We start from the raw sequence: 15,500 nt of genomic DNA, 5'->3' as shown, positions 1-15,500 counted from the left end.
GCTCTAGTTGAAAGTGTTTCTAAGGCAAAATAGCTGTCACCAGAGAAAATAAAACCAAAGTAATTAAAGTAGACCAGTTAATTACTAAATAAATGAAAAATTAAATCAGCTACTCACAAAGTCAGTCAAGGGATACACAAAGAGTACAGAATATGACACCTAATATATAAAGAGTGGAGGAGGAAGAAAAAAAGAACCTTTAGACTGTGTTTGAAATAGCATATTAAGTGAGTTAAGTTAAACTGTTAAATAGTAAAGAAGCTGCCCTTGAACCTTTGGTAACTACAGATCTAAAGCATGCAATGGCAGTAACTATATATCTATCAATAACCACCCTAAATGTAAATGGACTGAATGCACCAATCAAAAGACATAGAATTACTGAATGGATAAAAAAACAAGACCTATCTATATGTTCTCTACAAGAGACTCACTTCAAACCCAAAGACATACACACACTAAAATTAAAGGGATGGAAAAAGATATTTAATGCAACTAATAGGAAAAAAAGCAGGCATTTTAGGACATGTATTAGACAAAAATAGATTTCAAAACAAAGAAAGTAACAAGAGACAAAGAAGGACATTATATAATGATAAAGGGGTCAGTCCAACAAGAGGATATAACCATTATAAATATCTATGCACCCAACATAGGGGCGTCTACCTATGTGCAATAAATACTAACAGAATTAAAGCAGTAAAGAGAATGCAATGCATTCATTTTAGGATACTTGAACACACCATACACTCCAAAGGACAAATGAACCAGACAGAAAATAAGTAAGGAGACAGAGGCACTGAGCAGCACATTAGAACATATGTACCTAACAGGCATCTACAGAACACTCCACCCAAAAGCAGCAGGATACACATTCTTCTCAAGCACCCAAGGAACATTTCCAAGAATAGATGAGATACTGGGCCACACAAAGAGCCTCAGTAAATTCAAAATGATTGAAATTGTAACAACCAGTTTCTCAGACTACAAAGGTGTGAAACTAGAAATAAATTATGCAAGGAAAACACAAAAGCCAACAAACACATGCAGGCTTAACAACACGCTCCTAAATAATCAGTGCATCAATGACCAAATAAAAACACAGATCAAGCAATATATGGAGGCAAATGAAAACAATAATACAACACCACAAAATCTGTGTGTGGGATGCAGTGAGGGCTGTGCTAAGACAGAAGTATATTGCAACACAGGCTTATCTCCAGAAAAAAGTAAATCCCAAAAAAACAGTCTAAACTCACAATTAATGAAACTATGAAAAGAAGAAAAAATGAGGTCCACAGTTAGTAGAAGGAGGGACACAATAAAGATCAGAGTAGAAATAAATAAAATTGAGGAGAATAAAACAATACCAAGAATCAATGAAACCAGGAGTTGGTTCTTTGAGAAAATAAACAAAATAGATAAACCCTAAAGAGATTATCAAGAAAAAAAGAGTTGATATACATTAACAGATCATAAATGAGAAAGGAAGAATCACTAGAGATACCACAAAAATACAAAGAATTATGAGAGACTACTATGAAAAATTATATGCTAACAAACTGGATAACCAAGAAGAAATGGACAACTTTCTGGAAAAATACAACCTTCCTGGACTAGCCAAGGAAGAAGCAGAAAATCTGAACAGACCAATTACTAGCAACAAAATTGAACTGATAATCAAAAACTACTTAAGAACAAAATACCTGTAACAGATGTCTTTATTGCTGAATTTTCTCAAACATCCTCCCATCCTCCCTAATACCCATCCTCCTTAAAGTTTTCCAAAGAGTAGAAGAGGAAGGAATACTTCCAAACTCATTCTAGGATGCCACCATCACTTTAATATGAAAACCAAGCAAAAACACCACAAAAATAGAAAAGTACAGATGAATATCCCTGATGAACATAAATGCAAAAATACTCAATATATTAGCAAACTGAATTAAATATACTTCAAAAAGATCATACACGATGATCAAATAGGATTTATTCCAGGGATGCAAGGATGGTACAATATTAAAAAATCCATCAATTTCATACAACATATCAACAAAAAGAAGGACAAAAGTCACATGATCATCTCAATAGATGCTGAAAAAGCATTTGAGAAATTTCAACATCCATCTGTGATAAAAGCTCTCAACAAAATGGGTATTGAGGGCAAGCACCTAAATATAACAAATGCCATATACTACAAACACATAGCCTAAATCATACTTAATGATGAAAAGCTGAAAGCTTTTCCTCTTCTAAGATCAGGAACAAGACAAGGATGTCTACTCTCCCTACTTTTATTCAACATAATACTGAAGGTCCTAGCCACAGCAATCAGACAGCACAAAGAAATAAAGGACATCCAGATTGGCATAGAAGAAGTTAAACTGTCCTGTTGGCAGGTGACTTGACATTGTACAAAAAAAACCCTAAAGAATCTACCCCAAAGTTTCTAGAACTAATAAGTGACTTCAACAAAATTGCAGGATACAAAATTAATACACAGAAATCTGTTGCATTCCTATATACTAAAGATGAACTAACAGAAAGAGAAATCAGGAAAACAATTCCATTTACAATTGGCATCAAAAGAAATAAAAAACCTAGGAATAAATGTAACCAAGGAGGTGAAAGACCTATACTCTGAAAACTACAAGACACTCATGAGAGAAATTAAAGAAGACACCAGTAAATGGAAATACATTCCATGCTCATGGATAGGAAGAATTAATATTGTCAAAATGGCCATCCTACCTAAAGCAATCTACAGATTCAATGCCTATCAAAATACCAACAGCATTTTCAACGAACTCTAGAAAATCATTCTAAAATTCATATGGAACCCCAAAAGACCCCGAATAACCAAAGCAATCCTGAGAAGGAAGATTAAAGCTGGGGGATTATGCTCCCTAACTTAAAGCTCTTCTACAAAGCCACAGTAATCAAAACAATTTTGTACTGGCACAAGAACCGACCCATAGATCAATGGAACAGAATAGAGAGCTCTGATATAAACCCAAACATACATGGCCAATTAATGTAATTATAAAGGAGCCATGGATATACAATGGGGAAATGACAGCCTCTTCAGCAACTTGTGTTGGTAAAACTGTACAGCTTCATGAAAGAGAATGAAATTGCATTATTGTCTAACTCCATACACAAAAGTGAACTCAAAATGGATCAAAGACCTGAATGTAAGTAATGAAACCATAAAACTCTTATAAGAAAACATAGGCAAAAATTTCTTGAATTAGAACATAAACAATATTTTCATGATCACATTTCCTTGGGTAAGGGAAACTAAAGTAAAAATGGTACTATATCAAGCTGTAAAGTTTATGTACAGCAAAAGACACTTTCAGGAGAACAAAAAGGCATTCTACAGTATGAGAGAATATACTCATAAATGGCATATCTGATAAGGGGTTAACATCCAAAATATATAAAGAATTAACAAACCTGAACACCTGAAAAACAAATAACCTGATTAAAAAATGGGTGGAGGATCTGAACAGACACTTCCCTAAAGAAGAAATTCAGATGGCCAAGAGGCACATGAAAAGATGATCCACATCACTAATTATCAGGAAAATACAAATTAAAATCACAATGAGATATCACCTCACACCAGTTAGGATGGCCAATATTGAAAAGACAAGAGCAACAAATGCTGGTGAGGATGAGGAAAAAGGGGAACCCTCCTACACTGTTGGTGTTAATATAAATTAGTTCAACCACTGTGGGAAGAAGTATGGAAGTTCCTCAAAAAATGAAAAATAGAAATACCATTTGACCCAGGAATTCCACTCCTAGGAATTTACCTGAAGAAAACAAGTTCCCTGATTCAAAAAGACATATGCACTCCTATGTTTATCACAGCACTATTTACAATAGCCAAGAAATGGAAGCAACCTAAGTGTCCATCAGTAGAAAAATGGATAAAGAAGATATAGTACATATACACAATGGAATATTATTCAGCCATAAGAAGAAAAGAAATCCTGCCATTTGCAACAACATGGATGGGGCTAGAGGGTATTATGCTCAATGAAATAAGCCAGGTGGAGGACAAGTACCAAATGATTTCACTAATTTGTGGAGTATAACAACAAAGCAAAACTGAAGAAACAAAACAGTAGCAGACTCACAGACTTCATGAAGGAACTTACAGTTGCCAAAGGAAGGGGGTGAGGAGAGTGGGTGGGGAGAGATATAGAAGGACATTAAAGGGCATTATGATTAGTAGCCATAATGTATGGGCTTCACAGGGAAGGCCGTATAGCACAGTGAAGCCAAGGAGTGACTCTACAGCATCTTACTATGCTGATGGACAGTGACTGTCAGGGGGGATGCGGCGTGGACTTGATAATATGAGTGAATGTAATAACCACAATGTTGCTCACATGAAACCTTTATAATATTGTATATCAATGATAACTTAATAAAACAACAACAAAAAACTTCAGACGTTCCTTGATGAAAGAGATATGAGTAATTTATCTGAAAGAGTTCAAAATAGTGATCATAAATGCTTGCCAAACCAGAAAGAAGAATGGATGAACACAGTGAGAACTTCAATAAAGAGATGGAAAATACAAGAAAGTACCAAAAAGAAGTCACAGAGGTGAAGAATACAAGAACTGAAGTGAAAGCAACACTAGAGTGCTTCAATAGCAGACTAGATGAAATGGAAGAAAGGATCAGTCATCTGAAAGACAAGATGTTGGAGCATCACTCTCCCTGATTTCAAACTATACTACAAAGTGATAGTAATTAAAACAGTAAGGTACCATCCTAAGACCAGATACATAGATCAACAGAACTGAATAGAGAGCACAGAATTAAACCCACACAAATATTGTCAATTAACTTACAACAAAGGAGCCAACAATATACAATGGGGAAAAGACAGTCTCTTCAATGAATGGTGTTAGAATCAGATAACTACATAAAAAGAATGAAACTGGGCTACTTTCCTTACACCATACGTAAAAATTAACCCAAAATGGATTAAAGATTGAATGTAAGGTCTGAAAGTATGAAACTCTCAGAGGGAAACAGACAGTAAGTTACTTGACATTGGTCTTAGAGATGATTTTTTAAATCTGATACCAAAAGCAAAAGCAACAAAAGCCAAAATAAACAAGGGAACTACATTTTAGGGCAAGAGTTTCATGAGAAGAAACCTGAGGCCTCAAGCTAACACCAATTTGTCATCCACGTGAGTGATGTACCTTGTTAGTGTATTCTCCAATCTCAGCCAAGCTGTCAGATGACAGCAGCCCCAGCTGATATGCAATTGCAACTTCATGTGGGATCCTGGGCCATAACCACCCAGGTAAGCCAATCTGAAATTTCCATTGTACATAGTGAGTGACAGTAAATGCTTTTTTCAAAAGTCACTAACTTTTGGTCAATTTATTGCAGAGAAACATAAACCCAATACTTGTGTATGTGTGTGTGTGTGTGTGTGTGTGTGTGTGTGTGTGTGTGTGCGTGCTTGTGTACATGTCTAAGTATTTGGTAAAGATATAGGCTATATATAGTTTAAAATTTAATAATTACCTTTTCTTTAAGTTATAATTTCATATTGGTAAAAATGGTAATATAAAAGATGATACATTGCCTGATAGTAGTATAAAGCAACATAGCCATTTTGGAGAATAGTGTTTCAACATATAACAGGAGACTTAAAATGTGTTCCACCTGGACCCCTATATCTTACTCAATATACAATAGTTCAAAATGGATCAACAACCCAAATATAAGAACTAAAACTATAAAACTCTTAGAAGAAATCACAGGGCAAAACTTCATAACCTTGAATTTGGCAATCAGTTCTTAAATAGGACACCAAAAGCATATGCAACAAGGGAAAAAAATGGATAAATCAAATATTGTTAGCATTTTTAAAATATGTACATTAAAGGGCATCAATAAACTAAAAATATATTCTTCCAAATAGGAGAAAATATTGGCAAATCATGTATCTGACAAAGATCCACTATCCAGAATGTATAAATAGCTCTTAAAATCAACTACAAAAAGCAAAACCAAAAACAAAACAATGAAAATAATTAAAAATTGGCAAAGAATTTTGATAGTCATTTCTCCAAAAAATAAATACCAAACACCAACATGCAAATGAAAATATGCTAAAAATCAGTTATTAGGAAGGCATACACAGAAACTATAATGATATACCAATTCATAAACACTAAGGTAGTTATAATAAGAATACAAAATAACAATTGTTATTAGAATTAGACAAATTAGAATACATACATTGTTGGTGGGGTTATAAAATGATGTAGTTACTTTGGAAAGCAGTTGGGTGGATCTGCAAAAATTTAAACAGCATTATCATATGACCCAGAAACTCCACACCTCAAAAAATACCTCCAAAATGAAAACAGGTACTCAAAAAGTTATTATGCACAAATGTTCACAGAAGCACTATTCATAACAGCCAAAAGCTGGAAAAACTCCAAATATCCATTATTGGATGAATGGATAAGCAAACAGTGGTACATACACACAATGGAATATTATTCAACAATAAAAAGGAATGACACACTAATAGATACTACAATGTGCATAAACCTCAAAAACATTATGCTAAGTGAAAGAAGACAGAGAAAATGGTCACATATTGCATGATTCCATTTATGTGAAATATCAAAAATAGGTAAACACATAGAGTAGAAATCAGATTGGTGGCTACCAGATAGTAGGGTAGGGGAGAACGCAGAGTGATTTTATTAATGCATATGGGGTTTTCTTTTTGGATGAATAAAATGCTTTGGAAATAGATAGGAGGTTGTGGTTGCACAACATTGTATGTACTGAATGCCACTGAACTGTATACTTCTAAAAAATTTAATTTTGAGTTAATTACTGTGAATTTCAGTTCAATTTTTTAAAGTTCTATTTCCTTTCATTCAGAAATCCCATTGATATAAATGCATCCCATAGAAATATTAAATTCAGGAGAAAAAAATGGAGTATACTAAAAAATATTTTCTAAACATTTAAAAATATGGAAGTACCTAAGATCTAATAATAAGGATAATGTGTAAATTGTAGGAATCCAGACTTTGATTGAGTTTTTCTGGTTTGGCTCAGCTGCCTTGCAATAAAGATAAAGAGGTGAATCGTTGTGTAAGCCAATTTGTAAGTGTACAGCTATTACTTCCTAATTGAAAGCACTGGGTAAATTTGTAATTCTGTCTGAAACTGCATTTTCCAGCTTTTCTGAGAATAACTTTTCACCTCTCTGAAATCAGGATAATAGTGCCTTCCTAAGACAATGCTTAATATATGATAATTCCTGTTTCCCTATTTTTATATGTAAAAAAAATAGAAGAAATGAAAAACTTCAAAATTTTACTGGATGCGTTTGGGTGGTTGGACTTTATATGAAAAGCTCTTTTCATCTTTGTTAATAGTCATTACACACATGTGCACACATAAAAACACACATATAGACACACACTAGAGTAATGAAAACATTTAATTACTCTAAAGCCACCAAAGATCCCAAATTGCTGGCTCAGTGAAAACTGCATAGCATAGAATGGGTTTCAAGTTCTCCTATAATGTGGAATCAAACATATTTACAGGTTTATATTTTTCCCTCTAAATTGTCAATCTTTGGGCTAGTTAGCCTGAACTGACTGCTGTCCTCAAAGTCTTAATGTTGCTTCCATGAAGTCCCATGCTGCCTGCCCACCTGGAATGTTTTCCTATTCATCTTTACCTATTTGCTCTTCAAATCCCATCATATATGCCCCTCTCCAACATGATTATCTTGAATAGAAATTTCCTCTGTTCTTTAATATTCTGCGCTATGATACATTACACAATGCTGTATGTAGTGGATATTAAATGTTTGTGTCATATTACCTCTATTTGATTACATGGTTCTTGACAGAAATGGTTCACTCTTGTGTGGGCATGTGTGTGCACACACACATGAACACACACACCTGCATAATGTCTAGCCCAGTAGTTCATGCCTAATAGATGATGAAAAAATAAAATGAATAAATGAATGAAGTGGCATAAGATTGTGAAATTTAGTTTGATGAATTTTACTTATTAAAATAATAGCTTCCTCTCACTTCCAGAGATTGATGTGTCATAAAGTATCTTTATTCTTCCTGAAGTTAAGCAAAAAAAAAAAACAAAGGAAAAAAAGAGAGAGAAAAAATATTAAGATTGTTCCATATGTATGTTTTTGGTGTTAATTATATTTTCATATAATCTTGACATATTTTGCCAAAATATACAAAGCTAACTTAACACATTTTATTCCAGAGAAACTGTACCATTATGCATTCCAAACATTAATACATGAGTGATTCAGTTTCTCTGCATGCTTGCCATCATTTGGTGTAGTGACTACTTTTTTTTTTAATTTTAGTCATTCTGTAGGTGTGTAGTGATATTCCATTATTGTTTTAATTTGCATTTACTTAATGGCTAATGATGTTGAACATGTGCATATTAGCCATCTGTATGTCCTTTTCAATAAAAGATCTCTTCATGGCTTTGCCCATTTTCTGATTATATTGTTGTTTTGTTTTGTTTTGTTTTTTGTTAACTTGACAGTTCCTGATACAGTCTAGATATTAGTCCATTGCTGAATATGTGAATTGAAAATATTCTCTCCTGGTCTGTAGCTTGAACTTTCATCCTTGTAACACAAATATTTTACAGACTAATAGTTTTTCCTTGCACACACTGTGATGTTGAGGTGAAGCTTAAAATCTCCATTCCCAGCCCAAGATGATAATATTTCCTGTTATTGTTTTCTAAAAGTTTTATAGATTTACATTTTACATTTAAATCCATAATCCATTTTGAGTTTCTCTATCGTCTGAGGCTTAGGTCCATGTATTTTTGTTTGTTTTGTCTATGTATATCCAATTATCCAGCACTATTTGTTGAAAAGACTATTTTCCATTGAGTTGCTTTTGTACTGTTGCCAAAAATCAGGTAGGCATATTTATGTGAGTCTATTTTGTGTCCTTGCTTCATTGATCTGTATGTCTGTAACCGTGCTTGTTCCACATTATCTTGAGTATTGTAGCTACTGAAACCTGGTATTTCTTTTAAATCCACTGTCAGTTTAATATAGCAGTCAATTCAAGTTAAAAGTCTTCAGATAAATAATATCATTTAAAAATATTTTAGGGAATTATAATATTTTTTATTATAAAACTCAAGTATTTTTCTTACTATTACACGTGATTTTCAAAATCTCAATGAACAGAGATAACACAGAGCAAAAGTAAAGGATAAAGGCCAAACTTTATAACAGGGAAATATGTCTTTCATTACAATATCCTTGCCTTTTCAGTGCAAATTATTTTAAATGAAATAATAAATATAAAATATTTATATTTACACATTTAAACATAAAAATATAGCACATGTATATTCCAAAAGACTAAAATTATTAAGTAGAAAGTCCTTTGAACTGTGAAATTTCATGTATTCAAAGGTTTTCAGTGCATTATATGAGGCTTCCTGCCTTAAGTCTATAAATTTTTGTCTGTCTTAAAGCACATAAAACTTTCTTGAATGATTTCCAATAATTTATTTTCTACAGAAACTAATTTGCTGAATTGTCTTTTCAACATTTACTTTGCTTCTTAACAGTGCAAATTTAACTAAGTACAAAATACTTAACAACCATATATATTGCTCTAATTGTGACATAGAGCTAACATGGAATAATGAAATGCTAATCGCAATTAAAACATTTTATTTTCTCAGAACCGATTCCTTGGCTTGTCCTACTTTCAGAATTTTCTACAACCACAAGGCCTTTGCTAAAATACCCTCAAATAATCCATTAACTGTGACCAGAATCAACATTTTACTAGTACCACTATAAATTTTTCACCTTCCCACTATATACACTGCCCCTCAGGACACAGCCATTAGGAAACTCCCTAATCTACACATATGTGAAACATGCAAATACAAGGTAAGGCTATCCTGAAAATATCAAAAGGCCTATTTGCCAGATGTGCTAAACCCCGCCACACTCCCCTCTAAAAGAGATGGACTTAGATCATCGCAGACATTTAGTAGATTGCCCTAGAGATTTGGTGGCTAGGTATGGAAGTAAGGACACTGTCTACAAACCTCTCATGTGCAATATTGATCATCAATGCCCCCTGCAGACATTGGGTTATTTCAGATTCTCTAGGTGAGTACATGACTGAGTAAAACTATGACTTGCCAAGTGAATACATCACAAGAAAAATTTTTCAAGGAAGATCACTCTTTTACCTGTTTGACATCATATGCCAGAAGAACATATTTTAAATCTGGTGAAACTGAATATCTAGATGCTTTGAAGGTTACCTAGAAATAAAAAGAAACAATTATCTTAAAAAGCTAGAAACAGTGATTAACATGCATTTAAATATGCAAATATAAAAAATCCCAATTCTCATCACAATGCTGTGAAACAGGTAGTCTTATTCCTATTATAAATATATATATCCATGTATGTGTGTGTGTTTACGCAGATATAAAAACTAAGAGAGGCTGTATTAGACATTTCATTAAGAAAAAATTTGTTAGCATATTTCTTAGATGATCTCACTTAAAGGCTATGTTAATGTTTTCATTATGAGAAAAAAAAAAAACAAAATTCATTGAACTTCCTAAGCAACCAAAATGTTTTTATATTTGCATTTTGGATTAATCAAAAGGAAGAGACATAGTGACATTCCATTTTGTCATGATTATCTGTCTCTGTAGTTTTGTTTTCTTAAAGGTTGCATATTTATATTTAAAAGAAGACACTTATATTAAAGACATAATCTCTTTAAAGGAAACTCTCAGAGGTTACAACATAAATACAGAATTGATTATATTTTTATGTATATCTACATTGTACCTGAATGATTTTGAGGTACAATTCTATCATTGAATAGACCTGACATCAGAAAGGATTGAAAATAAAGTGAAGGAGAAATACATTGAGAGTGGAAAATGATTTTATCTGAAATAGAGTTACATTTCATATCTAAAGAGAAGGCAGGAAAGTTGAGTTGATGCATCAAAAACCTACTGAATACAAACAAACTATATATGCATTCTAGGCAAATATAGTTTGCATGGCTTTTGCAGAGAAATACATATATAAATAATTTTGTATGCCTTATGTCAGAGCAGTTTCCACAAGATTGTTCTCTACAAAAATAGAAAGTGAAGTCAAGGTTTTCATACTTAGAAATCCTCAAAACACAATGGAAAGGATAAGAAACTCAGACTAATCAACATTTGGTAATATAACTAGTTCCCTTTGGCCATACCTGGTTTATGCCAATGAGATGACTCGACTGGTGGAGGAGAGGAGGAGTGGCTAGTGATCTTCTGGATGGGGGACTGGCCACCAGAATAACCAACTGTCTGATTAGAGAGTTGGAACTTTTAGCCCTACCTGGAGGTCAGGGAAGGTGGAAGGGCTAGAGGGCATTCAACCACATGGCCAATGATATAATCAATCATGTGTAGGTAATGAAACCACAATGAAAATTCTGAACTGTGAGTTAGAGGAGATTCCTTGCTGGTAAGCATATTGATGCAGAAGGAGGTGGCACCCACGACAACTCTACAGAGACAGAGTCTGTCCTTGGGCCCTTCTGGATTCACCTTATTTGCTTTTCATCTGGGTCTTCATTTGTATCCTTTATAATAATCTAGTAATCATAAGTATTGCACTTTCTACATCATTCTAGCATAGTATCACACCTGAAGAGGGGTTGTGGGAACCACCAAATTTGTAGCCAAGCCAGACAGAATTGCATGTAGGCTGGGGACTCAGGACTTGCAGCTGGAATCTTCAGTGGGGAAGTCACTGAGTTCTTAATCTATACGGGTGCACTAGTTCTGGGTAGATAGACTTGAACTGAATTGTAGGATACCAAGTTAGTGTCAGAGAGTTGTTGAAATTCCTTAGTCTTTTACTCTCAAGTCAGATATGCAAGATAATAGAGTGGTCTGGGAGAAAATAATATTATATGGCAATGTTAAGATTTAGAGCTTTTGCCTGCATACAACCATCTTTTATAGCCCACATATAATACACTTAAGAAGAAGTCAGAATAATCACTGGCAGTGATTCAACTCAAGGATTTGTGTGTTCAGTTTTTAAACAAGCCATTTCAATAATAATGAAAACAACAACTATAGAATTACCATTAATCTATCACCTCTTCATCTCTGCCCACTGCTTGTAGCTATATAGTTCTCAGTAAGCCCCAATCCTCCTTATGACAATATTGTGGGGTAAGTATCCTTGCTCTTAGTCTTATTCTTTCTTTTTCCTCTCATTACCTTACTGTGTATTGATGCATGATGGAATTCAGTCTGTGGGGAATTTAGGGCAACATTGAGAATACAAGGTCATCTCTCTCACTATTAGAGTATCAGGTGACTTTCACACTAAGGGGAGGTTATTGTTATTTAAAAATTGGTTAAGAGGGCAATGTCAGCAATTCCATCCTATGGGAATTAAAAACTCTAATGCCATAGTTATTAAACTGTTCTCCAAGTCACATATGAGCATACATAAGAATACAGGAGGAATGCATTTAATAAATCCTGTATTATCTTACCAGAAGTAGTTTCTTTTTTTTAAAGAGCACTTCCCATCTGAATTTAAAGAAAATCTCATCTCTCTTGTCCCATCCATTCTCATGTGATGTTCCTCACACAAATTAACTTCACACATTCACAGGTGTGTCTGTGCCTCCAATAACAACATTTTAGCATCTTTTACAGTTCCTACAATTATTCAGTCTGGCACTTTATTAATTATCACTATACTGCCTCCAGCTCATGCAGCACACAAACTGGGAAACTTTCTAAATGCCTTACCAAGGGCCCAAGCTGATGAACCTTCTCTGAATTTAGATACTTATGTTCAGGTCACTGGTGCTGCAGAGACTTTCTGAAGACACAAATATAAGAAACACATCCTTGCAACTTAGTCAAGGGACAGTTGAAGTCTCAGACAACCCCTCTTAGCATAAGCGATTAATTTTATCTTCATTTGCATTTGAGAGATTAATTCATCCTTGCAGCCACAGGAGACCCTTTCATCTACAATGACACTAATTACAGACATTAATATAGTTCTGTTTGAGTCTCAACTTGATATGGCTTCAAATTAGTGTTTTGGGAAGTTTATTATTGCCATTAATACTATTGTGTTACCTGCATATTTAATCACTTAATTACTATTGAAGTAAAAGAATGCAGAAATAGAGACAGATTCAAGATGGCAGTGTGAGAGGTGAGACAGAGAACTCCTTCAAAAAAAAACAACATATATTATGAAAATATAGTTAATACAACTAATCCTGAAGGAGCATCAGGAAAGAAGGCTGCACCAGTATGTATACACATGGAGAACAGAGCAGACCTCACAAAATGGGCACCAGCACTGCTCCCCTGTGACCCCTGACATAAATCCAGGGACTGAGAAGCTCCAAAGACTAGAGCTTCTGGGCACTAGAGGGCGCCACATAAAAATATGAAACATCAAAGGAACCTGGTTCAGACCAAAATCTCAAAAATGCCAGAAAAAGGCCCACATGAAACTGAACTCACCAATCTTCCTGGAAGTGAGTTCAAAATAAATATCATAAACATGCTCATGGAGGTACTGAAAAATACTCAAGAACTCAGGAACAAATTTAGGACAGAGATTCAACATTAAGAAATTCCATATCTGAAATGAAACATACAAAGGAGGGATTTAAAAGCAGATTGGATGTAGTAGAAGAGACTGTAAATGGAATGGAAATTAGAGAAAAAGATCACAAAGAAGCTGAGGCACAGAGAGAAAAAAGTATCTCTAAGAATGAAAGAATATTGAGAGAACTGTGTGACCAATCCAAACGGAAGAATATTAGCATTATAGGGGTACCAGAAGAAGAAGAGAGAGAAAAACGGATAGAAAGTGTCATTGAGGAGGTAATTGCTGAAAAATTCCCCAATCTGGGGAAGGAGAAAGTCTCTCAGGCCATGGAGGTGCACAGATCTCCCAACACAAGAGACTCAAGGAAGACAACACCAAGACATACAATAATTAAAATGGCAAAGATCAAGGATAAGAAGAGACTTTTAAAAGCAGCTAGAGAGAGAAAAAAGATCACATCCAAAGGAAAACCCATCAGGCTATAATAAGACTTCTCAACAGAAACCTTACAGGTCAGAAGGGAGGGGCATGACATATTTAATGCAATGAAACAGAAGGGACTCGAACCAAGAATACTCGGCAAGGTAATCATTTAAATTTGAAGGAGGGATTAACAAATTTCAGATAAGCAAAAGGTGAGAGAATTTACCTCCAACAAACCACCTCTACAGTGCATTTTGGAGGGACTGCTATAGATGGAAGTATTTCTAATATTCGATAGCTGTCACCAGGAGAAATAAAACCACAGCAAAGTAAAACAATTAATTACTAAGGAGATGCAAAATCAAATTACTACCCCCAAAGTCAATCAAGGGATAGACAAAGAGTACAGAGTTAGATACCTAACATATAAAGAATGAAAGAGGAAGAAAAAGGAGGAAAACAAAAAAGAATCCTAGGTGGTATTTGTAATAGCATACTAAGTGAGTAAAGTTAGACTGTTAAATAGTAAGGTAGTAACCCTTGAACCTTTGGTAACCACAAATCTAAAGCCTGCAATGGCAGTAGGTATATACCTATCGATAATCACCCTAAATGTAAATGGTCTGAATGCACCAATCAAAAGACATAGAGTCACTGAATGGATAAAAAAACATGACCCATTTATATGCTGCCTAAAAGAGACTCACTTCAAATCCAAAGACATAAACAGACTGAAAGTAAAGGGATGGAAAAAGTATTTCATACAACCAATGGGGAGAAAAAAGCAGTAGTTGTAGTACTTGTATCACAGAAAATAGACTTCAAAACAAAGAAAGTAATAAGAGACAAAGAAGGACATTACATAACGATAAAGGTCAGTCCAAGAAGAGGATATAACCATTATAAGTATCTATTCACCCAATACAGTATCATCTACATATGTGAAACAAATGCTAACAGAACTAAAGAGGGAAAGAGAATGAAATGCATTCATTTTAGGAGACTTCAACACCATACTCACTCCAAAGGACAGATCAACTAGACAGAAAATAAGTAAGGAGACAGAGGTACTGAACAATGTATTAGAACAGATGGACCTAACAGACATCTACAACATTCACTCCATCCAAAAGCAACAGGATACACATTCTTCTCAAGTGCACATGGAACATTTTCAAGAATAGATTATATACTAGGCCACAAAAACAGCCTCAAAAAATTAAAAAATATTAAAATTGGACCAACCAGCTTCTCAGACCACAAAGGAATGAAACTAGAAATATATTACATAAAGAAAATAAAAAAGACCACAAGTACATGGAGGCTTAATAACATGCTTCTAAAT

At 34.3% G+C, this 15,500-nt stretch overlaps 1 protein-coding gene across 3 annotated transcripts in view; it reads right to left on the bottom strand.

Moving 5' to 3' along the window:
* DPP10 (dipeptidyl peptidase like 10) overlaps positions 1 to 15,500 on the bottom strand; it is a 674,550-nt gene that overhangs the window by 272,532 nt on the left and 386,518 nt on the right. For all 3 annotated transcript variants that reach the window (XM_036886636.2, XM_036886633.2, XM_036886635.2), the window contains one exon: positions 10,306 to 10,380. In XM_036886636.2, coding sequence (XP_036742531.2) covers positions 10,306 to 10,380 — 75 coding nt within the window. The remainder of the gene's footprint in view (positions 1 to 10,305; positions 10,381 to 15,500) is intronic.

The sequence above is a fragment of the Manis pentadactyla genome, chromosome 8, assembly GCF_030020395.1.
Source record: "Manis pentadactyla isolate mManPen7 chromosome 8, mManPen7.hap1, whole genome shotgun sequence".
Lineage (NCBI taxonomy): Eukaryota > Metazoa > Chordata > Mammalia > Pholidota > Manidae > Manis > Manis pentadactyla.
Note: the sequence above shows the minus strand (reverse complement) of the source record. Positions and strands in the feature narration are given on the sequence as shown.